Source organism: Mustela erminea, chromosome 2 (genome assembly GCF_009829155.1).
Source record: "Mustela erminea isolate mMusErm1 chromosome 2, mMusErm1.Pri, whole genome shotgun sequence".
Classification (NCBI taxonomy): Eukaryota; Metazoa; Chordata; class Mammalia; order Carnivora; family Mustelidae; genus Mustela; species Mustela erminea.
Window position 1 is genome coordinate 100,734,264 of NC_045615.1, and position 24,658 is coordinate 100,758,921.

Consider the following 24,658-nt stretch of genomic DNA (forward strand, 5'->3'; position numbering starts at 1 on the left):
AACACCCAACGCTGCAGGGGTGGAGGCACGGGGTAGAAGGATGGCTGGAAGGAGGGCACATGCTGGAACCTACATGTTCCTGAGTGTATCTGCACTCAGGAGACCTCACAGGCTTTGCTGTGCCACTGATCTGGCTGTTTCTGGCTCCGTTTCTTAGCTGCTTCAAGTCTATGGGAAAATGTGAGCCTAATTTTCCTCATCTGCAAAATGGGTGCTGTGTTGTGAAAGGTGTTAACGGATACAAAGCACTTACAGCCTTGACTGAGGCAGACAGCGGCCACTCTTCACATGGATTCCAGCCTCTGTGCTCCCGGCAACATCCCTTCCCCAGTGAGGTTACTGCAAGGCAGCGGGGAGGAGGAGGGATCATGTGGGCCGTCTCAACCCCCACCACCAGGTCCTGCAGGGGATCTGCCGTGCATGCCCTGGGTGCAGTCCCCAGAGACATCTGGAAATCAAAATGCTTCCAATGGCTCCCACAAAGGAGGACAGACCCTTTTTAAAGGTGCTTGACATAGGAAAAGCACTTGGTAAATATTCATTGAATGAACAAATGATTATCCTTATGATAATAGATTCTAGCCCAGAGCAGTTAATCCAATTCACAGTCTCCATGCTCGGTGATTAATCTCCATCTACTTAATAAGTGTGATACAGAGCAATGAATCCTCGCAATGCCTGTAAAGCAGACGGTCTTCACAGCCTTTCCTTAGCTTTGTCACTGGGAGCCAGAATTCACCAGAGTGTCAGCAACCCCAGTTCACAGATGAAGTGATTGAGGCTCAGAGATAGGAACAATTTGAACTGCGTCTCCCTCCCCCACCCCGGCAATGGGGCAACGGTTCTAAGATCCTTTTAAGAGGAAGATGGAATGGCCTCAGGCACCTTCTAGGAAGAAGGTTTGATTAATGAGTGATTGGTTCATTGGTTGGTTGGTTGAACTAGACAAATGAATGGCTTTAAGGATGTAAATGAGACGTTTAATAAACAGTTTCAAGTCCCTGCTAGTACTTCAGAAGCACCAAGTTCCTTATGTATGAACAATTGGTAAATTCATGCCAGACTGTTCTCTGCTCCTGGTTCTCCCCGCCAAACGGAGCCAGACCCACGCCGAGCATCACACCTCGCCAGGGGATACTGAGTACCACCTCCCATGGATCCTTCATACTCCTGATGAGCTGTCCTTTACCTGGGAAGCCTGTTATCCAATCACTTTCCCAACAGACAAGGTGGACTAACCTGCCCCCCCCCCCGCAGACCCCTCTGTGTCCCCACAGGAGGCATGTGCATTGTGAAAACTGCCCTCCTTGTTTGTGAAGTTTGTACACTTGTCTCCCCACAGACCAGAGGGTGCCCCAGTGGTGTGCCTGGCACAGATGAAGTGGGAGAAAGGGTGGATGGAAGGAACGAAGAGAGGACAGATGGATGGGTGGGTGGATGGATGGATGGATGGAAGGATGGATGGATGGATGGATGGAAGGATAGATGGATGGATAGATGGATGGATGGATGGATGGAAGGATGGATGGATGGACAGAGAGACAGCAAATTCTAGAGCCTAGTTGACTGCCTATTTTGGATCATATCTTGAGTCTTCTTGTGAGAACAAGACTTTGTACAGATTTCCTACCAGGTAGCACTGGGCCTGTGCCCTCTGCCTTTGCACAGTGTCTAGGAGCAAGGCCCCCTCTCTTCCTACTTCCACATCCCCTCAGGGAGACGTCATCTGTCCCAGGCTCTAGCTGACAAGGGCCACAGGAGTGGGTGTAGCCTGGCCCCTCAACCAGGCTCCCCACTCACATGCCTACATGTCTGCACCCCACCTGGATGTCCCAGGGCACTCTGTACCACAAACACACCCTACGCCTATCACCTCCCCCTCCCAAGGGATAACTCTACTCTCCCCATTGCTGAACCCCATCCACCACAGTCCAGACCTCTATCACCTCTCACCTGGATGGCAGGGGCCCCCAACTGGGCCTCCTCCTACTCCACCATTTAACCTTCTGAAATACAACCCCAGGGTTCATCCTCTGTTGGAAGCTCTTTGCTGGCTTCCCATAACCCCACCTCAGGAGTTGAATGTGAAGCTGTCAGTGCATGTATAATACACAGGCTCTGCCCAGGGCCCCTTACCCTCCTCAGATGCACCCTTTAGCGATGGACACTTGTCATGCTAATGCAAACCTTCCTCCTCTACTCCTTTCTGCCTCAGCTGCCTGCCACCACACTGGCTTCCCCTCCTAGCATCTCCAGCCCCTGGACTTTTGCACCTGCCGTCCTCTCCAAGGTTCTCACCTATACAACCCCTACCTTCAGACTGGGACTCAAGTGTACTTCTGCAAGGAAAACCTCCCACAACCCTCTCCCAGAGTGACTTTTAAAACTCTGCATTCCCCTAATGCTGGGCGTGTTTCCTCCACCCACCCAGTCTTTGAATCCCACACATGTCTGGGACAAGGCCACTTTCCCTCGGGGGAGCAAGAGCATGGATGGCATCTGTTTCAAGAGTTGCACAGGTGATAAAAAAACTGGGTGCTTCTTCCCAAATGTTGACACCAGGTGGTGATCAGACCCTCCTCACGGCCTGCCTGCACAGCTGGTGGGGGTGTCAGGTGCCGTCCTGGGCCCTGGCGGTTCCCTCAGGTGGGCAGGGGGCTGCGGCAGAAATAAAAGCACCCCCGGGAAGTGCCATTAGAATGCTGCCCACAGGAAGTCATTCGCAGATAATTTTGAGGGGGATGGCGCCAAACTGCTCCCTAGGAAAGTGGCCGTTAAAACGAGACAGTTTAATAGCAACCCACTCACACAGCCGGAGGTTCTGGAATGATCCGTCTCATGCAATTACCATCACTTTCATACACAGGGGGTGTTTACCCTGAAGAGGTCCTTTGAGGTCATCTGCGTTTATGAGATCTGAACTCGGGGTTCCAGGAGAGGCCTAAACAAGCACCCCCACCTGGACGGTACTTGCTCCGGCATCCATGAGTGCTTAGCCAACAAAATGTCCGTCTGAGTCACGGCTTCCAGGGAGTCAAAGGCGGTGATGACTTCTGTGCATTTTCACCTGAGCCTCATGCCACAGCCCCTCAAGATCCCAGCTTGTGTCCCTCCCACCAGCTCTTACTCACCAGTCCCTCACCCAGTCCCTCATACCTGTCCCTTTACACAGTCCCTTTATACCTGTCCCTCACACCAGTTCCTCACCTAGTCCCTCACACCTGTCCCTTTATACCTGTCCCTCACACCTGTCCCTCACACCTGTCCCTTTACACCAGTCCATTTACACCTGTCCCTCTACATCTGTCCCTCGTACCAGTTCCTTACCCAGTTCTTCGCACCTGTCCCTTCACACCAGTTGCTTCACACCAGTCCCTTCACACCTATCCCACCAGCTAACTTCATACCTGTCCCTTCACACCTGTCCTTTTATTCCTGTCCCTTCATACTAATCACTCACCCAGTCCTTCACACCAATCCTTTCACACCAGTCCCTTCACACATGTCCCTCACCAGGTACCTTCACACCAGTCTCTTCACACCTGTCCTTTCACACCAGTCCCTCTTACTAGTTGCTCCACACCAGTCACTCACCCGGTCCCTCACACTAGTCCCTCACCAGTCCCCCACTAGTCCCTCATACCAGTCCCTCACACCATCTCTTTCATATCAGTCCCTTTACCCTGTCCCTTCACACCTGTCCCCCACCAGGTACTTTCACACCAGTCCTTTCACACCTGTCCCTCACCCAGTCCCTTCATACCAGTCTCTTCACACCCATCACTTCACACCAGTCCCTCTTACCCAGTCCCTCACACCAGTCCTTCACTCAATTCCTTCACAACTGTCCCTCACCCATTCCCTCACACCAATCTCTCATACCCGTCCCTTCACACCTGTTCTTCACCAGGTAACTTCACATTTTTCCCTTCACACCAGTCCCTCATACCCGTCCTCACACCAGTACGTTTTTTGCCACCATCCCTTTCTCAAGCACCCCTGTCCTGCCACCTGCCCTTCCTGCTTCCCCTTGCATGGCCAGCTCAGCCCACACAGTGTCTCTCTTAGTGTGATGTCCTTCCTCTGGGCTCCCAGAGTTCTCTGCAAATCTCTACATCAGCATTTCACTTAAAATCCTCATGTCTCTGCCAGGTGCTCAAAGTGCCCTGAGGTAGCCACAAGCCATACAGGAGTAATTAACTCAAGTTGTTCCATCTTTTCTTCAACATTTGATCTTTGTCTTGTGGAAGAGATCCTTCCTTATATCAAGGTCATTAAAATATTCTCCTGCTTTATCTTCTAAAAGTTTTGTGGCTTATTCCACCTGGAATAAGTTGCTATGAGGCCAGAGAGGGATCCCTTCTCTTTTCTTTCCAAGTGAATCACTGTTTAAAATAATCCTTCCTTTGCCCAGTGACCAGTAGTGCCTAAAGTCGGGTCTATCTTCAGGCCCTTGATTTGGTTCCTCTGGTCAACTTGTCTTTCCAAAGGACGCCAATCGTATAGGAATTCTTTTTATTTTATTTTTTTAATTTATTCATTTGACAGAGAGAGAGATCACAAGTAGGTAGAGCAGCAGGCAGAGAGAGAGCGGGAAGTAGTTTTCCTGCTGAGCAGAGAGCCCGATGTGAGCAGAGAACCACCCAGGCACCCCTCATGTGGAAATTCTTGACGCATTCCCGTAAAGCAAGGTATCCAGCTTGTCCTTCAGGCCTCCTTTGGTTATCCTTGGTCCCTGCCCTCTGATACACCCTTTCGGATCAGCTCATCAAGTTCAAACAAAACCACCCCGAAGCCATTGGCATTTGATGTAGAATTACATTGTCTGCAGGTAAATTTGAAAAGAACTGACTTCTTCGCCAAGTTGGTTTCCTCCCCCACTCATTAACAGCATCGTCTTCATTTACTGGCTTCTCCTTAAATACGTCTCCATAACATTTAATCATGTTATTTTAAAAAAGTGCCCCGAGGACAAGACGGACATCTCTTTCATCTTCCTATGTCCCCATATTCTAAATGGTCTACCTCTGGGGCACCTGGGTGGTTCAGTGGGTTAAAGCCTCTGCCTTTAGCTCAGGTCATGATCCCAGGGTCCTGGGATGGAGCCCTGCATTGGGCTCTCTGCTTGGCAGGGAGCCTGCTTCCCCACCCCCACCACCTGTCTCTCTGCCTACTTGTGATCTCTGTCAAATTAAAAAAAAAAAAAAAAAATCTTAAAAAAAAAAGCCTACCTCTAACTGCTTCAAAGGCATTTGCTAAATTTACTTTGAGACTTGAAACCTTAATGGTGGAACATTCAGCACCAAAGCCCCCTCCTAGGAAAAATATTCTTAATATTCTTAGAGAGTGGGTTGGGGGGGTGGGTCAGTGTGGAGAAGACATGGTGTGTCTGTGGCGGGGGGAGTCCCCTCTCCTCACCGCTCAGATACAGCATCCTGTCTCTCACCCATGCGCTCTACACTTCTCCGTGGCCCTACCCACTCACAATGAAATAACCCTCCCAATTCACATTTTGCAAAGCACCTGGTATTCACAACATTCAACCCTCAGCCCTGGGCATCAGGCACAGAACAAGAGAGAACCTCCAGGCTATTTTTCAAAAAAGGGGCAGTCCCTCTTTGGCTCCTGGCGTCCTGCTCCCTCCCTCACTAGGACATCAAGGGCAAGAAGGCAGCTTCCACATTAGGTCAGGAGTGGTCTGTGTCTAACGCTTGTCCCCTGTTCTACACACTTCCTCGCTGTTCCGAGCGCTTGTGATTTGGCCCCGTGGCTCTCCTTCCTCCTCCAGCACACGGCAATGAGCCTAACCGGATTGAGCTAGAGATCATTCAAAGTTTCCTAAAAACATTCTTCAATTCATATTTTCTCTGACTGCTGAAGGAAGGAACCAGGTGGTATCTTTTTGCTTCCCTCGATGTCTGGAGAAGCTTCCTTCCCACCTTCCTCCACCTCCTCCCCTCTCCCCACGCCGCAGGCTTTAGTAACATTAACCAGCATTTGCACCGAGAAGCTTGCCTTTCCAAAAAGTTGCTTTCCATGCGTGCCTTTGGTTTTATCCCTTTTGTGACAACAGGTGCGTCTGGCCACGGTCCCCCCTCCCGCCTCCCTGCCAGGCCTTCTCTGCCTCCCCAGCACGGCGTGAGATCTGTTTCTCTGCTGCCACAACATCTTTTCAAAGGCTTCTCCTTTCACACAGGAAGCCGGCTGTGTAATGGAGGACCTTCTGCTCTCTGAAGACGCCCCTGTGTTCCCCAAAACGACACATGACAGCCGTGTCGGATGTCAGACCCGAAAAGCCTGTCTTCCCCACAGACACCAGAGTCCATCTTACTATTTTGAAATTTCATACCAGAGACATGACTGTACTGGCCTGATTCTTCTTCTCTTAACAGACCATTTTTCTTTTCAGCGAGGTATTACAAGTTCCTCTTCCCGTGACAAGCAGAGAAAGAAAATTTGGGATGTGTGTTCGGCTTCCTGGGGGCCCCTCAGCCACCTCAGGCACAGGCCCGTCTTGACAGCTTCTCCTGCTCGCTGGTTCTGGTCTCGGGAAACGCCGGGGTCCCCAGATGTGCTCGCCCTCCCCTTCCCCCTCCGTCTCTGGCTGGCACCTTTGATCTTACCGTCATCCCTGCATCTTGAGCCCCTACCCTGTTAGCAAGAACGCCCTAGGCTCACTCCCACACGGTGGATATGCTTTTCCTGCCCCTCTGCTTCCTCCTGCCCCCATGTAGTCCCACGGTTGACATTCAGGTTCCCGGGGTCTCACACTCAAGCTTCGGTCCCACTAGCCCCTCCCCACCCACCGCTTCTCCCTCTCTCTCAGGGAGCTGTCCTTCCTCCTCTATTAAAAAGTAGAGCAGGACTTTGGCGGACACATAATGGCTGATTTAGATGGGACAAATAACTATTTAATTATTCTCTAATTACATGACAGTTAGAATCCGTACCGTGGCCCCGTCCTCGGGTGTCTGTTTATGGCCTGCATGGAGCACGGCTGGGGCGCCCGCAGCCATTAAGAACACCGACAATTACAGAGCATAATTACCCGTGTAATTATTCTCTTATACCCGAGTAATTACACGGCAGTATTATCTGTGTATTACAATTTATTCATATACCTAATCACAGTCTCCTTTCGCAAACTGGGAGCCGGCCAGGAGGCGCACATCAGTTTCTTTCTTTCTTTTTCTCTCTCTCTTTTTTTTTTTTTTTTGGTGGAACTAACATGAAAGTCATCCGATGAAAATCTCAGGGTGGGGCTGCCTCAGATCAGCACCGCACTGTGCAACGGCCAAGGTCTGGGTGGGGACGCTGGGAACTCAGCCCTACCACCAGGGTGGGGACCTCAAGCCCACCCAGCTAGAGGCAGCTGCAGGAGCTGTCCCCCCTCGGTGGGCTCTCAGGGCCTCTCCATAGGCCACTAGCCCTCTGCTACCCAGAGGTCCGCCTCCATGACCCACTCTGTGTCAGAACCACCTGTCTGTCTTGTCTGTCTACCCTTCCAGACTTGGCTTCTCACCGTGGCAGGACCCTTGAGGGTCTTATTTCTAATGGTGGCACAAAGGGGTAGATGCCAAGCCAGAGGAGGGCCTCCTATGCACCTGCCAAACGAGGCTGGAAGGACAGGCCCTGTGGAGATCTGGCCAGAGGATCCCAATTATAGAGTTGCATGGGAAAAGGAAGGGGTGTTGATGGGTGAGCCGGACCAGCGACATCAAAGTTACTTGCCCTTGAGAATGGCGGTCCTGTTGCTTACGCCTCCACCCAGTGTATCATGCAAGGCAAGCTAAAAGCAATCAACAGGGTGACCAGAACTTCCAGGAACAAGGTAGCCAGAAAGAGAGGCCAAGTCCCCAGTGGTCGGCGTGACCGTGCATGCCATGAGAAAAGCACAGCCTAGAACAAGACGCTCCAAACAGAACAGACACAGCGAGAAAGCAAAGTGCGGTCACAGCCTGGGTGGAAAGCAAAGGCCGGACAGCAGCTGCTGAATTAACACCCCAGCCCTGGGAAGGCATGGGGGCTCAGGCCTGAGCCTCTGTGTCTCAGTGGAGCCCGCTATGGCTGCAGACCCTCAAAGCTTCCCAGCGAGAAGGGGCCGAGGGAGGCTACATAAGTCAGGACCCTGCTGTGGGGTCCTTCTCTCCACCACGGTGCCTGGACAGTCTCTGCAGGGATAGGGAGGTGACAGTAGGCACCACGAGCATAGGTTGGTTTCCTACAGCCACTGTAACAAATTAGCACAAATTTATTGGCTTAACACAGTGCGAATCTCCTATCTTGCAGTTCTGCAAGTCAGAGTCTGTAATGAATCTTGGGGGCCTAAAATCAAAGTGTCAGCAGGGTTGGGACCTTCTGGAAGCTCCAGGGTAGAATCCGGGCCCACGCAGATAACCCAGGAGAAGCGCCCCATCTCAGGATCCCTAACTTAGTCTCCCATGTACTGGTAACACTCATAGGTTCCCTGGGCTCAGGGCGCAGACGCCCCCGGGAGGAGCCGTCTTCAGCTGCCCACAGTGTGTGAGTGTGAACACGGCAAGCCAAGCATTCATGCCTGTTACCATCCACCACGGTTCACAGAGGGAAGCAAAAGGTCCAGAGAGGTCACATGACAGGCTCAGGCACACACTGGCTAGTAAGCCAGAGTTCTGGATTTGAACCCAGGACCGCCGTGCCTCCCAAACCTTGCCCAATTCACCATACCCCGCCATCCCATCAGACAGATAGACAAAGGGGCTTAGACACATGGGCATTTTGTTTCCCCCTCATGGTGATGGATGTGTGGTCGCTCGGCACCCAGTCCCCCTTGATTTGGTGAGACGATTCACCTCCCTTTCAAAGAATACCCAGTCCCCCTGGGTGGACAGTCTGTTGGAAATACCCATCAAGTTTCCTGCTTTCAGGGTGCCTGGATGGCTCAGTCGGGTGAGCATCTGATTCTTGGTTTCTGCTCAGGTCCGTGATTTCAGGATCAGGAGATCGAGCCCCACGTCTGGCTCCATGCTGGGCATGGACCCTGCTTAACTTTCTCCCCACCTCCGCCCCTCCCCACTATGCATGCTCTCTTTCTCTCTCTCAAAAAATTAAAAATGACTAGGTTCCTGACTTCAAAGGGGCAACTTCATGATCTACCGGAGACACAGGGAGGGTGTCTCTGGGGTTCCTGTTATAGCAGCTGTGTGGTTAGCCAAGTCCTTGCAGACTCCCGACTCCCTGCCCTTTGCCAGTCACCTTCCTGCTACTGACTCTACCTGACGGGTTTCCAGCATAGAACCCTTCTGTGGCTGCTGCCTGCAGTGGCTTCTGCTGACGGCCACCAAAGCCCCGTGGCGGCCACCTGCCTTTACCCACAGCCACACAAAGCAGTGGTGCTGAGAGGCTTGGACTTGCAGGAACGCATACTTCCTTTGCCCACGGAAGTGCAGTCCTCTGCTGACAGCGCCCCCCCCGACCAACCCCCTCGGCAGGGCAGGGCAGGGCAGGACAGGGGTGGCCCAGAACTCAGATGCTCCCCTCCCCCAGGCACTCTCACCTCCAGTCCCGCCCCCAACACAGTCCACAGCTGCTCACAGTGAGGTGAGTCACTGTGGTTGGGGATCAGCGTTTTCAGCCTCGGCTGCTTGAAATGCAAACATACACACCCGAGACACAAAAATACGCACACTCCCCGTGGGCATGAAGAACAGCTGCTATTTCCCATTGCCTGCAGCAGCCCTTCCCCAGCCCTGCGCATTCCTGCTTTAGGTGCGTAGGACTCATTTCAATCTCCAGGAGCAGACGCTAGGGCCTGTCTTCCTCTCCCTGAAGCTATCCCACCAGCCAGGGACGGTGCTGTGAGCCAGGTTCAGGGTCTCCTGCTAGCTCTACCCACCCACCCTGCTCCCTGCTCCCCATCTCAGCCCTCCCCGCACCCCCACTGTCCAGGCAGGAGGCTTCCATGGGAAAGCAGGCCAGCGATGAGGTCCTTCTTTCTCACTAAAAATAGACACTGGCTGCTGAGCTGAAAGAAGGAGGAAGATGGAGTCTGAAGTTCAAAACAAATTCCTCGAATAAAGAATGATTTTTTTCTCTCACAACAAACTTCGAAGAAACTCAGCAATGGCAACCTCAGTTGGGGGCGTATCTCCAGATGCCGGTGGACGTGGGCACATAGGCTGCCCTTGTTCCCACCTAGCCCTGCTCAGGGAATCTTGCCTGACTAGTTTAGGGAACCAGCCTCCTCCCCTCACTGAGTTCCAATTAGGGTGGGCTGACCCCGTCCCTAGAGGACACGTGATGGGGCCTGGCCAATCAGAGTGTCTGCTCCCTCTGGCCACCCTGACTGCTTCAGGAAAGGGACACTGACCCAGCCATCAGGAGCCTTCCGAGGGATCTGTGTGCAGCACCTAATAGGAAAAGGACCCCTTCCTTTCTGAGATCCTGGTGCTAAGGATCAGGTGTGTCTGGGATTCCCAGAAGTCACTCCAACCCAACAGCAAAAACATGCCCAAGACCAAAGCCAAGACACAGGAGAGCCTGGCTGAGAAATGGGAGGAGAGAGGCTGTGCCCCATTTCTCCGGTAGACATGCGGGATCAACCCGTGCCTGAAGCCATGCCTACCCCTGATCATCACAGTGACATAAGCCAGTATGCTCCTCTTCTTGTCTGAATGACCTATGTTACCTGTAATCCCTGGAGTCCTGGCTAACACAGCATGGGGTGTTAGGGTGCATACTGACGTTGTGGCTGGTTCATCAAAGGTAGACAATGAGAACAGAGAACACTAGAAATGAAAGCCCCCTCAAAGACCATATGAGGACGGACATCTGCTCTGTGACATGGGTGCTGCCTCTCTGTCCCTCTGATTCCCAAGGTCAACAGCACAGATCCATCAGACCATTCTTCCCCACTGAACTCAAATGGCCCCCACGTCCTTCCCTTGACCTCCATGGAGGGAAGACCAACTGTTGGAGTGGGTAGACGGGATAAACCTACTTCCAACCAGACTAAGAGGGAGGTGAGGTCCCCAGCCTCGGGTAACCCACAGGAGTACCGGAGGCGGTACAGTCCCTTGACTTATGCCTTCCCTGGTATTTGAGGATTTCTCTTGGTGAGGTCAGCCATACTTCTTGGAGAAGCCATAGGACTTGCCAAATTCCTGGATATCGGGGTATTCCTATATGAGGGGAGGAGGGGGCATGGTCAGCACCTTTTAAAATTAAAGAACACAACCGCCAAAGTTGAGTGACAAATGAATGCTAAGAATATACACATGAAGGACTTTGGATAGCTTCCCTCCATCTCACTGTGCTTTCTCCAAACCCTCTAAACAGCCAGGGCAGCAGGGTGGGTACAAACCCTCTCCTGCCTGAGGCCCCAGCCCTGAGACACCTCCTGTGCCATCCTGACCGTGAAAGCTACATCACCTCTCTGAGCCGCAGGCAGTCACCTGCAGGACGAGGACGCCTGTGGCACCAAGCTTCTCTGTGGGTTTGGCAGCATGATGATCAATGACATCAGCAACAATGTCATCATCGGTCACTGAGTCAGCGGTGGCTCAGTGTGCGAATCCGTGCATAAGACACAGCGCATCTCACTCAAGCTTTATAGACAAGGCTCAGAGGGGCTCAGAGGGGCTCAGAGGGGCTCAGTCCGAGGGCTGCCTCATTCCGGGAACTGCATCTTCCCTGTGATGTACAGGAGTGGGAGACAATGGCCATGCTATGAGCCCCACCTGCCACTCCCGAGGGCCACCAGGGATGCCTGTTACCTGGGCCCATGCTACTCCACCCAGCATCACTGCTACCACAGGGCCAACACCCGTCCACACATGCCTGCCCCACAATACTCTGCCCAGGATTCCACGTTGCAAAGCTCCTTCCATTCCTCAGAGAAGCCTGCAACCTTGTGTGTGTTCCGGTCATGGATGGTAACAGAACCCAAGAAGGGGAGAGGTGACCTGGCCCCATGCAAGCTGATGGTGGCCGGCTCTCCATGGGGCCACAGACAGAGTGCAGTTCTCAGGTCCCCAAGCTCCAGGGCCCTGGGATCCTGGCTTTGCACAAGTCTCTTGTAGTTGTCATGTCAAAGAACCACACACTGCATATGGTTTAAAACAAGACACATGCATCCTTTCATGGGGATGGAGGTCTGAGTCCAAAATCAGTCTTACATGGGCTACAGTCAATGAGTTGGCTCAGCTGAAGTTTCCAGAAGCCCTTGCATTTTCCAGTGTCCACAGGTCCTCTGCGTCCCTTGGCCCCCAGCACCTTCCACCATCACTACCAAAAGCGGGGTATCTTCCCTGCCCCTTTCCTCCCTCCCTCTCCCACCTGCACAACCCACCCCCTGCTTCCAGGGACACATCCCCTGCTCTAACCCTCTTGCCTCCCTCTTACTAGCCTGCTGTGAAGACACCAGGTACCCCAGACAACCCAGGACAGTTCCCCATGTCCCATTCTCCGTGTAATCACACCTGCAAGGGCCCCTTTGCCATGTGGGGTGACGCACTCGTTCAGGGCTGTGGTCCCCTTTCGACAATGCACTTGCTTCCAAAGACAGAGGAAATCCGGAATCTCTGTCTCTCTGTGTTTTAGCAGTTCCAGAGGCCCAAGAGGCTCAGGAGACAGGCTTTCCAAGAGGTGAGGCCCCTTTCTTTCCCCTCTCTGGCAACCACCTATGGGCTTTAAGAGGGAGTCATTTTCTGCACATTAGCTGAGCTTGCAAGGGGTTCAGTCTATTTCTGAGACAAAAGCCTCTGTACATCAACAGGCCCAACTGAGCCATTTTTCTTCTGGACAGAGGAGAATGCCTGGCTCTCAAGGGAAATGGAGAGCATCGGTGATTGGAACAAAAAGCCCATTTAGCCCCGTGCCCACCTCCTAGCTCTTGGCAGGGCTCTGCTCTCTGGCCTGCCTCCCCACCAGGCAGGGACTTCCACCCCTCCCCTCGTTAGTCACAGACCTGGAAGTTTCCGGTTCACCCTGAGAGCTGAGCCGAGGGTGTGGAAGAGGCTCAGGGACAGCAGGGGGCCTCCAGGGAGCCCCACTTTGTCCTAAGAGAGTGGGGGACATTGGGGATCAATACCCCAACTGCCTCCTCTGGGCCTTCATGCTCCCACAGGTCTGCCACCTCCCCAGGGCCTCCATCTCAGGCAACAGCATCCCATTCACCCACAGCTCCTACCAGAAGGCGGGGGGCACTGCCTGGTCCCAAAGTGTCTTCTGGCCCTGTCCCTGCTGGGATATCCCCGCACACCCAGGTTCAGACTCAGCGTCTCTCTCCTGGATGTCCTCCCCAGCAGGGTCAGAGCCACCCAGCCAACAAAGGATGGTATATTTCTGGAGCTTGGGGCCAGCCACACGCCCAAGCACATCCAGGGAGACAAGCACGAGGGGCAGATGCAGTCCCTTCAGGGTCCCTGGTGTGCGCCAGGCACTGCCGAAGGTGCTACATGCCCTGGTCCCAGCTCAGCAGGGCAGGGACACCACTCCCTTCGGCGGCTCTGGAACCCTGAGCCTTTGTCTCAGCCACGGGGCCAGTCGCTGGCCTTCGTCCTGCCTCACATCACCTAACCTGCAGCCTAGCTGCATCACATGGGCAATGTTATAATCCCAGTTCACACCTAGGCAGGCGCATAGGGGACGCCGGGATCTCCCACCCTGTGCCCAGGCCCCTTCCTCCTGACCAGGGCTTGGGCCCCGGATAACAGGGAGCTGGCTGGCCAAAGCACAGAGACAAACTGACTACTTGCCACTTAGGACACCTTAAACCTACAGATCCCGGGCTCCCTGAGACCCTGCACGCAGGTGTCTGAGGACCCCACAGGGTACAGCCTGCAGAGACACTTGTGCAGGGCTCTTGCCCTCCAACCTGGGCCTGATGAGTCAGTGGTCACCCACCCACCCAGGCGCTTTGTGAGCACAGGAGATGATTTGCCTGGGCTGTGTCCGCAGGACCCAGGCTCACCTGACCTCCCTCCTGAGAGCCAACCACCACTGCCCGCTGCTGGGGCCTCAGATGAGGAAACAAGGCAGGGGTGGACCAAGTGGTCTGCTGCAGGAGAGGGAGGTGGAGCTTCCACATGGGGGGAGGCTTCTACACCAGGAAGGGGTGGGTCCTCAACTCTAGGGAGGTGTGGGGCTCTATGCTAGGGGCGGGGCCTCCACACCAGGGAGGGGTGGGGCCTCCGCTCCAAGGGGTGGAGCCACCACAGCAGGGAGGAATGGGCTTCTACACCCTGGAGGGGTGGGGCCTCCACTCCAGGGAGGTGTGGGGCTCTATGCTAGGGGCGGGGCCTCCACACCAGGAAGGGGCATGGCTTCCACACCAGGGTGGGACTTCTACACCAGGAATGGGCGGGGCCTCCACTCTAGGGAGGGGCGGGGCTTCCACGCCAGTTGGGCCTCTGAGCTAGAGACTAGGTTTATAGGCTAGCAGGCACAGGAACTGAGCGGAGGGCAGAGACACAGACAGAGGGGAGACAGACTGCAAGAGAGCTCCTGGAGCCAAATTTGAGATGGGAGCAAGAAAGGCTGACCTGTACAAGTAGACCAGAACTGCACAAGTAGAGCAGAACAAAGTGTGAGCTTTGTCCTTTCACACTGTGGAATTGCCTGAGGAAGGAGACGAGGCACAGGCTGTACAACAGTGAAGGAGCCTAAGCCTCCCCTTGGCCACAGGTGCAACAGGCCGGGGGCTCGAAGGCTAGGGTCAGCGCCGTCCTGCCCTCCTGGCAGAGCTCCGAGTCTAGAGAGCTTGGCTGAACAGCAGCCCTAGGATCTGACTCGGCTCCCAGGCCTGCGCCTTCTCCCTAGGTTTCCCTCCCGCTGGAGGGGGCAGCCTCGTTGGCCCCCAGGACAGGCTGCTCAGAGGCCACACAGGGCCGTAGAGAGTGGAAAGGGTCACCTGGGCCTGGAGGCAAACCCCGACCCGGGGACCCGCTCCTGGGTGGTGTGGGGGAGGCCACCACATGCGTCTTGTCCTTGCGTCCCTTCACCCGCGAGATGCACAAAGCCTCCCCTGACAGAGCTGTTGCCAGGATCCGAGAGAACGCACGTGAAGATCCTTAGATGGGATCTGACCATGAAGGGCCTTCGGAAACTCAGAAACTCGGGCCCTCTCTCTCTCTCACTATCGATGCTGCCTCTGTTGAGTGGATTTCCGGCTCTCTGAGACACTCTGAGCTTCTCGAAGGCAAGATTTTGTTTTGATTCATCTCTCCATCTGGAGTGCATGGCACGTGGCAGCTCCTCAAAGCGTCTCGGGCGACTGAGCAGAACGAGCACGGGGATGGATTGATGGACATCTTGTCCCAACCCAGTGCTTCTCAAACCAGAAGCTGCGCATCTCCCAGGACAGGGCGGGAGGTCAGGGGGAGCGGCGGGGGTGGGGGTGGGGGCATGGTACTGGCTGGGCCAGGGGGTCCCGGCATTTAAAATGGGAGCATTCTTCTGGGCCATCAGGTTGACAAAGACTTTTTGTTGAAAACGTGCATGTGTGTGTATCATCTTAGTAGTCACACCAACCCTGATGCACCACAGAGTAAAATGAGCGTTCGTATGAATTTTTAATATAAAGCACAGCGCTTGAAAGTAATCCCATGGCCCAGCCAGCACCCGCAGGCCATGCCTTCAGGCCTTAGCCCTGCGGCCCCAGGGTCTGTGGCTGAGTTAGAAATAACACAGCTATCCAGAACTAAGGTGGGGATTGTGGATGGCATGGAAGGTCCACAGGGAATGTCTGGGTTCGGGCCGTGACAACAGTAGAAGGCCCTACCCATGGGCAGCGAGTCCATGCCACAGAGCTCTGACTTCACTGCAGGAGAGATGAAAACAAAAGGGGATTCATTTTGTAAGAGAGGTAACAATGTGGTCTCTTGAGAAACTATAAAGGGCTACTCCGTCTGTAATTGTTGCTAAATGGACTCCTAATAGTATTCGAACCTTCCAGCAAAGTCTACCCGTCACCCTAACTGAAGAGGATGTCACACGCCCATAGGCATCCCTGCAAATAAGAGCTGATCTTGCTCCAGATCAGAGTCACCCCCAGACAAAACCTCCACGCGGGAAAGTGACTCAAGCCCCCCTTTCTTTTCCTCTCACGAAACGCAGCAGGAGAGGTTCAGTTTCTCAGCATTCTCCCAGACCCTCAAGGTTCTGGAAGGTTAGAACTGTCTGCCCGTTCACCTCAGCACCCCAGTGCCCTGCGAGGGTCTCCAGTGCCATTAGTAGGTATGAAATCCAAATTTGTTTTCTGCAAGCTTGGATGAAGCGTCCTCTCCCCTTAGCAACAAGCACACAGCCTGGGGCAGCATAGGGCCTCGACCCACATCCACTGAGCGGATGGATGCTGGTGTTGAGAGGGAGCCTGGGGACCCAGCCGAGGTACGGGATGAACCAAACAAAGCTGGGGGTCTGCTCACATGAGCCTCCTCCCCATCTGCCCCTCTCCCGTTGGGAGGAGAGCAGAAGAGACCTGAACATCCGAGCTGGAAAGGGCTTTGGTGGATCTCTAGTTCAAACTCCTCATCTTATGAATGGGGAAACAGGCCTGGAGCAGAAAGAGGATCTGCCCAGAGTCTCATGGCTCCACCACCATCAGACCGAGCCCAGGCAGGCTGCGGTACGTTCAAGAGCTGCTGATTCCCAGCCTCCAGCAAAGTGGGCCGGACTCTGCTTGCAGTGATGTAGGGAATCCCATCTTCTCCCCAGAATGTTGCTGCGGGGTGCTTGGGGGGCTCAGAGTAAGACACAGGTTGCTCCCGCATCTAGCACACCCAGGCACAGGGAGACACTGAGTACATTTACTGCATTGGTGCACGATGAACGCTTTGCTGCCTACCAGCTGGGACCAACGTCCCAGCTTCCCCGAGCCTCTTTCCTCACCTCGGTAGTGCAGCGGGTGACGACAACCCCTCAGTCATGCCCCCACCAATAAATGAATATGATTAACATCCCCTTCTGGCCCAGCGCCTGGAGCACTGGGAATGACCACCATGGGGCTGGCGGAAGAATCAAGAAGCCATAAAGGAAGGGACCGCGCAGCACAGACGGGGAAGGGAAATTCTGCTTCATAGGAAGTAGAAATCTCTCCCGCTGAAGGACAGCACCCCATCCCCAGCCCAGCCCACGATGTCCGTATTTCCCAAGTCCTTGCTGAGCGCTTGGAGCTGTCCCCAGTTGAGGACCTGGAGGTGAACACAATCCGGGCTCCACCAAGTGGTCTGCCCAGGCTGTCCTTGTGCCCTATAATGCTCCTTCATTAGTTCAAGGACCAGCCCGTGGAGGACCCCCCAATTCTTCCCTCTACCTGCTTTCCCCAGTCACTGCAGCTTCCCTCATCCCCAACTGGGACTTTTCTGCTCCTCAGCATGTTCCAACCCACATCATACAGAGCCCCTGTCCTGCGGAGGTCTCGGGGCCCGGCCCCTCCGCTTCCCCAGCCCCCATCAAATCCCAGGTATTTCCAGTCTCATGCAGTCCTCGCTCAGCTCTTAGACCCCACGTGACAACGTGGGATCGCAGGCAGGGACAGTGGACTTAAGCGCCCATGGTTGTCCTGTTGGTGAGCTTGGGCCTCTACTGGCCGCCTTCTAGCCCCGCAGGGCCTCCAGTGGGTCGTGCCCTTCTAGACAGCGGGCTCTGTCCCCAGCCCCACTCGGTACCAGTCCCACCTCTTCAGATAGAGAAACTGGCATTTCATGTTCTAGACTCCGAGGCTCAGGCCACCTTGAGCCCCAGACAAATGATTTGTTCCTTCGACACAGGGAGGTATGGGGAGAAGGCGATGTCCTGCCCCACCTCCACCCCTGCAACCTGTCACAGACACCTGGTGGGGCCCTCGTTCCCCTGGGCCAGGTCTTGTTCCCTGACAGACCCAGTTGAGCTGACCCCACCTCGAGTATGAATCACCCCAGAACCAGTTCCTACCCTCACGATCTTGGGAGGGTGGTGAGGAGAGGGCCTGCTGCAATTCTTTCTGAGGACAATGGCTCCAGGAACACTTGCTGGAGGAGGGGGAGGCTTTGCTCCAGCCAGGTCCTGCTCTAAGCACTGGACAAGTAGGCCCTCGTTTAATCCCATCAACCCAAGAATGTAGACACTACTGCTACCCCCTTTCCACCAAGGGGAAACGGGGAACCAGAGGTTCAGAATTTGGGCAAGGTCACGGAGCTGGGGGATTGTGGAGCTGGACCCAGGCACAAGCCCAGCCCCAATACGAGAGAGGGGCACCCCCTAGGCTACCCTCCTGCTCACTTGCACGTGCCCAGACTGCCTTTCGGTTCCCAGGGCTCCCAGTCCACCCTGCTCAGCGCCCCCGAGCTCCCATGACCCAGAGGAAGGCAGCGGCCGTCACTGCTGTCTCTGCCTGCCTCCAAGACAGACGCCCGTCCCGTGGGCTAGCGTGTGTACCTCAGTGGGCCTATCGATGCCTTCAACCCCACCAGAGGGAGGGTCAGCTCAGTCCTAGGGTGTGTGGGGTGAGGGGCTGCTGTGTGAGAGGTCAGAGACAGAATAGAGGTTGGAGACATCTGTAAGCCCAGACCCCGCCTGCATCTGTGACTCAGCTTCCCTGTCTGGGGTCCAGCCGGCAGCAAGGTCCACGCTTTAGAAGGAGGAGGACCTGGGGGCTTCCCTGGGGGGCCATGGAGCGGTGGATTCCATCCAGAGTTGATATGGGTGGGCAGGGCAATGCGCTGGGAAGGGGGAGAAGGGGAGCAGACCTCCCCACAATCCACCGTCCAAGTGGACGCCATGTGAGTTCCCAGAGCTGCCGTAACAAGTTACCACAACCTAGTGGCTTCAAACAACAGAAATGTGCTCCCTCTGGTCTGGAGGCTAAAAAAATAAAACCAAGGTGTCAGCAGACTGCACTCCTGTCTGGAGGCTCCTGGAGGGATGCCTCCTGGTCCTCTCCAGCTTCTAGACATGTCCCTCCTCCGTCCCCAGCCTCTGGCCTCACACCTGACCCGCCCCCCTGTTTCCAGGCCCCGTGATGGCATGGACGCACCTGCAGAACAAGGACAACCTTTCAACACCGTGAACCGCATTTGTCAAGTCTCTTTTGCCACGCAAGGTCACAGCCCTGGGTGCCAGGACTGGGAAGAGGACACCTCTGGGATGCAGTGTGCAACCCCCCCACCCCACAGTGACAATTATGAGTGGTCAGATAGCTCCTAGATCACAGCCCCCTTCACAGATGAGACATAAGGGACCTCAGGGAGGTGTCACCCCCCCCTGCTGGGGGACACGGCACAGCTGGACTGAGTTCAGGGACACCCAGCCCAGACACTATCCCCCAGGCCTCCCTGCAAACACGGGGTGACCACAGCAACCCCAGGAAGGTGCCCCAGGCTCCTCGCACACGGGCCCCAAGCAGGTTGGCCGGGAGGCTCTCACAGGTGCAGGAGGCTCTGGGGGTCACTCGTACAGCCAGACACGCTGCAGTTTCCCGTACTCCTGCATTCCCTCGTTCCATTCTTTCAATGTCGGCCAAGCCCGGAGCTGCTACAGGACGCCACCAGACCCAGCCTTCGATCCCATCGATATTTCCAGGCTAAACAAGCAAGTGACCTCTCACGGGCTTCACTGAGCCAGGTGGTTCCGTCTGTGTTAGAGATGCCGTCATCCCCCTGCCTGCTTCCCTGTCCCCACGCTGCCCGCAGGGGAGACTCTCTGGGGAGCCCCATCCCTCCAGGGCTGCACGCATTGCCCAGTGGCCCACACAGATGTCACCTGGGGCCTGCCCCAAAGGCCCTAGTCAACCTAGGAACCCCTTCGCCGCCCCCCCCCACCCACTACATGCATCATCTCACTAGCCTTCCTTCCTGTCCACCCCCTTTACAGGCCAGGAAACTGAGGCTTGGAGGAGCCACGTCCCTGGCTGTTGTCACCACTGTCCACCCAGCCTCCCTGTGAAGTCCTCCCTGACTTCACAGCCTCCAAAACCCCATTCCGCACCTTCCATTGCTGCTTCTGCTCATGTCCCTTTTAAAGGGAGGCACAGTTTGTGGGGCTGCACGTGGCCCCTTCCCGGGCACTTAAGGACTCTCTGGCTGGGGACAGACCAGGATGTCACAGGCTCTGTGTCACTTTGACCTTTGGTTAAAAGTCCCCAGAATAGTCATCAGTGCCCGTGGGCCAGGCTCACACCAAGCAAGCACCAGGCTGTGGGGTCCAGTCTCCGATGTCACGATCCTCACGGGAAAGAGGGTTACCCCCTCTTTCCCGTGAGGCACCTGATCCATCCAAGTCAGTCCCCTCCCATGACATCAAGCTGCTTCTCCAGAAGCAGCCAAGCGTGCAAGGCCTCTCTGCCCTTGTGCTGGGGCCCCAGGTGGCTGGGAAGCAAGCACGGGTTTGCAGATGGGTCTTCGCACAGAACCAGGCGGCCACTGGCCACCTGGGAAGAACATGGATCCCGATTCTACAGCCCTCAGGAGACACGCTCAGACCAAGAACACAGAAGTGCAGCTCAGGTAGAAAATCAAAGCCAGATCAAGACCAAATAAAAACACCTGCCCAAGAAGGCGACTGCCCACGACGACCTTCCAAGGACTCCCGAACCCAAGAGGTTCTTCCTCTTTCCCCAGTGCCCACCAGCCCCTGCTGCTTTGCCCCAGCCACTGTCTGTGGGGCTGGGATAAGAGAGACGCACCGGCACAAGAACACACAGCCTTCCAGCGATGGCACAGCTGGCCACTGAAACACAGTCATCAGGACAGACCGCCGTGGAACCCAAAAGGGTGTCACAGGACACACTGTGGCCAGGAGCCCAGTGCCAGAGCCTGGCTATGTGGCGTGGGAATGTGTCCTGGCATGCCCCTTACCTTTCTCTTGTTCGTAGGGCAAATGTAGAAGTTGTCGATGACCGTGGTGACGCCGGGCTGGAGGGTGAGCTTGGTGTAGGACGTCCCGAAGTCCGAGGACCTGGTGGGACAGGATGACAGGGGTCAGCAAAGTGTCCCTCCAGGTGCAGGTGTGTCCAGCCCCACAGGACAGCCAGCATGGGCCGCAGGCAGCCCAAGACCACCTCTCCCCGGGAACAGCATGACCCAGGTGACGGGGAGGTGACCAGACTCCCTGAGTCTCCAAGGGCTCGCTCAGGTCTGGAGCGGGGTGTGGAGTCAGTGAATGCCAGCCGGTCTCCCCACCGGCTGACCCCCTCCTTGGCCTTCCACCATGTTCTGCCCTGTCCCTAAGTGTACCTTGGCCCACATGCTACATGCATGTCTGTTGGGGAAGGGCCCCTCTTGTGCCAGGCTCTTCTGCATCCTTCCATCTTCTCGACTCCTTGAGAACCCTTAAAGACTAGATCACTCTGTCTCTCTTGCAGAGGCACCAAGAACGAGGAGAGGTCAGAGCAGGTAAGCTCCTGCCTGGGATCCCTCCGTGAACCTGTGGCTGACTCGGGAGGTGCAAGCTGGCCTGTGTCCCTTGCCGCTGGCCCCTGCTCACTCTGGAGAGGGTCCCTTGCCGTGCTGAGACCTCAGAGTGGCCTACTTCTCCGTTTCCTCCTCTGGTCCCTGAGCAGCTCCAGGAAGCTGCACCCTCCCCGCTGTGACCACATTGGGCTGGAGGACGGCAGGGGACAGCAGGCAGGACTGAGCTCCAGGGGCTGCCAGAAACCAGGCCCCCTGCCCCGTGTCTGCTAACCCACGCCAGGAGCTAACCCCTCCTCACCTGCAGGCCCCTCTCCCCTGTGGTAGCATGCAGTGGGGGTGGGCAGGAAAGAATCTGTGGTTCTGAACCCCCAGCCCACCGCAGCGAGAGGGGAGAGGCCATCTGGGCGAGTTCACATCTGTGGTTTGGAAGCACCCGATGTAGTGGGACATGGAATCAATTCCACATTGAAGCTTAGAACCTCTGTGACCCCAAAATCAACAGTCCTTTTTATCACCCCATTAGCATGTGTTGTGACTGCAGAGCGAGGCTGGCTTCGAGCCTGAGGGCGGCCAGGTCCATCTGAGCCTAAAATATCCAAGATGTTGGGCTTCAGGGCCATCCCCGGCCTTCCCTATCTTCGGACGGGTCGGGAGAGTCAACCCACGGAGGGGACAGCGCCAGCATGCAGCAGGAAGCCCTCGGGCCCCGGGCCTCCCTGTGATCACCTTCTGTATCATCACAGCTGAGAGCTGCCTGCCAGAGCCGAGCCCCAAGGCCAGCGGAAGAAAGCAGCTAGAACCCCCTCCTCAGGCCCCAGCAGCACCTTCCCTCTCTGGGGGCTGGATGAGGCCGGTGTTTCTTGGCTTGCCCAGTGTTGTTGGAGGCCCAGGGCCAGCCTGGGGCAGCGTAAATTCCTGCCCAACTAGCACGTGTCCACAGCCTTCCCCGGGACGTCTTGAGTGCTTTCTGCACACATACACTTCCTCACCACATCTTCAAGGGAAACTGAAGCTCCAGGAGGATGGATCATGTTCATGGTCCTGGTGCCTAATGGCCACCTGTCCACCTGACCCCAGAGGCCAGGTCCCTCACCAGCCTCACGGCCACAGACCGTTCCCAGACCAGGACAGAGAGCAATCCCTGCCCCCTGACTCCCAGGGAAGAGGGCCTGGTGGGGAGGGCAGCCCCCTCCTTGAGGGGTGATCAGGGATGCACTTGGTCTCCAAACCACAGAGAATTGATTTATTTTGGGAAGGAGGGAGCCAGAGGCCCATTAGCAAAGACCCAGGGACCCAGGAAATTTGAGTCTCCACGGAAACCAATGGTGGTGTTTCCCAGCAGGATGCATGGAAAGGTCCTCTGAGCCTCTTGGTCCCCAGGCTGTCCCTACTGCCACCAGCAAGCCGAGTCTAAGACCAGCCCATAGATTCTGTCTCCCAGACACCTTGCCATCCAGCCCTTCCCTCCATCCCCGACACCGACCTGCCTCAGTCCAGGTGTTTCCCCAGGATCCAGCCTCTCCCCACCTCCCCCCCACCGCCCTTCCCCCTCCCGATCACAGGGGCCTACTCACACCTGCTCCCTCCAGGGCACCTGCTAGTGTGGGCCAGCAGGAGGCCTAGGGGGGCGAGGGGGCAAGGGTGATAAGTAAGAAAAATGTAACAGCCTCAGGGGCCATCAGGGCTGGGATGATAGGAATTGCTGTCTCTGAGAGGCAAGGAAGACCCCTCAGACGCGGTGATGTTTGGGCAGAGGCAGGCAGGCAGGAAGACAGTATGTGCCTGGCTGGGGGAAAGCCATTTGTACCTGGCTAAATAATGCCCCCCACCCAAAATCTATGTCCATCCGCAATCTGCGAACGTGACCTTATTTGCAAACAGGGGTTTTGAAGATGTAATTAAGTCATGAGGAGGTCATACTGGACGAGGGCAGGCCCTAATCCAAGGACTGGTATCAGAAGAGGAGGGAATTTGGACCCAGGGGCACACAGACGCACAGGGAGAGTGCAGAAAAGGGACGCCAAGGATTGCCGGCAACAGCCAGAGGCTGGGAGACAGGCCCGGGACAGACTCTCCCTAGGAGCTTCCAGAAGAAACCAGCCCTGCCAACACCTTCACCCAGAACTTTCAGCCTCCAGACCAAGGACAACAAATTTCCCTTGTTCCAGGCTAGCCTGGAAGAAGTGTGTGGGCCTCTGTTATGGTGGCCCTAGGAAAATAACACAGCCTTCCAGGTGGAGGGAACGGCAGGTGCAAAGGCCCTGTGGACAGGCTAGCTCTCCCTCCTCCTCTTGGGACAAGGAAGGAGGGACCTGTTTGAACCCATTCGCCACTGTTACCAGCTACCGAGGCATCAGGAACTCCTCACCCTGAGGACAACGCAAATCCAGCTCCCCATGAGCCCCAAATTCCAGACCTCTTGTTGGAGGCTGGGGCCCTCAGTTCATTCACTCACTCACTCCTTTTTGTCCAAAATGTGTTTAGTTTCTTAAAGCTTCCAGCACCACGCTCCAAGTAGGAATGCAAACATGTTCCCTGGGTCACGTTCACTCATGGCACGCTTGTGTATGGTATACCCACTGTGTGCCAGTCATTTCCTTGCACTGTAAGCAGGACAGACACTGCCCTGCCCCATGGGGATGACAGGCTGGTGGGTGAGACAGAGAACAGACCCTTGGTTCCAGGGAACCAGCAATGCCAATGGACAATGGTCAGAGAAGCTTGGGAGACTCTCAGGGAGACAGGGACTCAGGGCTGCCCTCGACACCCCTGCCCGCGGCTGCCCCCACCGCCCATCTGACCATCCATCCCGCCCCGCCGACTCTTCCTGCAGAATCGTTCATGGTTGGTCCCGACATGCCCCCCTCGCCATCCCTCCCATTCTCCCTGCCGCTCGCGAGGGGCCCCTGTGGGCTACAGGCTCAGAGAACGGGGAGGCTGGCACAGGCTGGGCCGGCTTCACTGAGCGCCGGTGGACAGCTTCCCGGTGCTGATGTAACACATGACCCCAACCTTAGTGGCTTCAAACAGGACCCATCTATTATCTTGCAGCTTGGGAGGTCAAAAGTCCCATATTGGTCTCAAATGGGCTCAAATCAAAGCATGTGTACCATCCAGAAGCTCTAGGGAAGCCCCTTCCCTCTCCTTCCCGGCTTCTAGAGGCGCTCACTCTTGTTGGCCCATGTGCCCTCCTCCACCTCCAAAGGGCATCCGCTCCACCTCCCAACCATTGTCAGGCCCCCTTCCTCTGGAGTCAGCCCCTCTCCTCAGTCTGCCCCCAGGAAGAGTTC

General features: G+C 55.7%; 1 protein-coding gene across 5 annotated transcripts in view; it reads right to left on the reverse strand.

The window, feature by feature from the left end:
- The window catches only part of SORCS2 (sortilin related VPS10 domain containing receptor 2), a 424,965-nt gene that overhangs the window by 148,734 nt on the left and 251,573 nt on the right, over nt 1–24,658 (reverse strand). For all 5 annotated transcript variants that reach the window (XM_032333741.1, XM_032333742.1, XM_032333744.1 and 2 more), the window contains one exon: nt 20,814–20,913. In XM_032333741.1, coding sequence (XP_032189632.1) covers nt 20,814–20,913 — 100 coding nt within the window. The remainder of the gene's footprint in view (nt 1–20,813; nt 20,914–24,658) is intronic.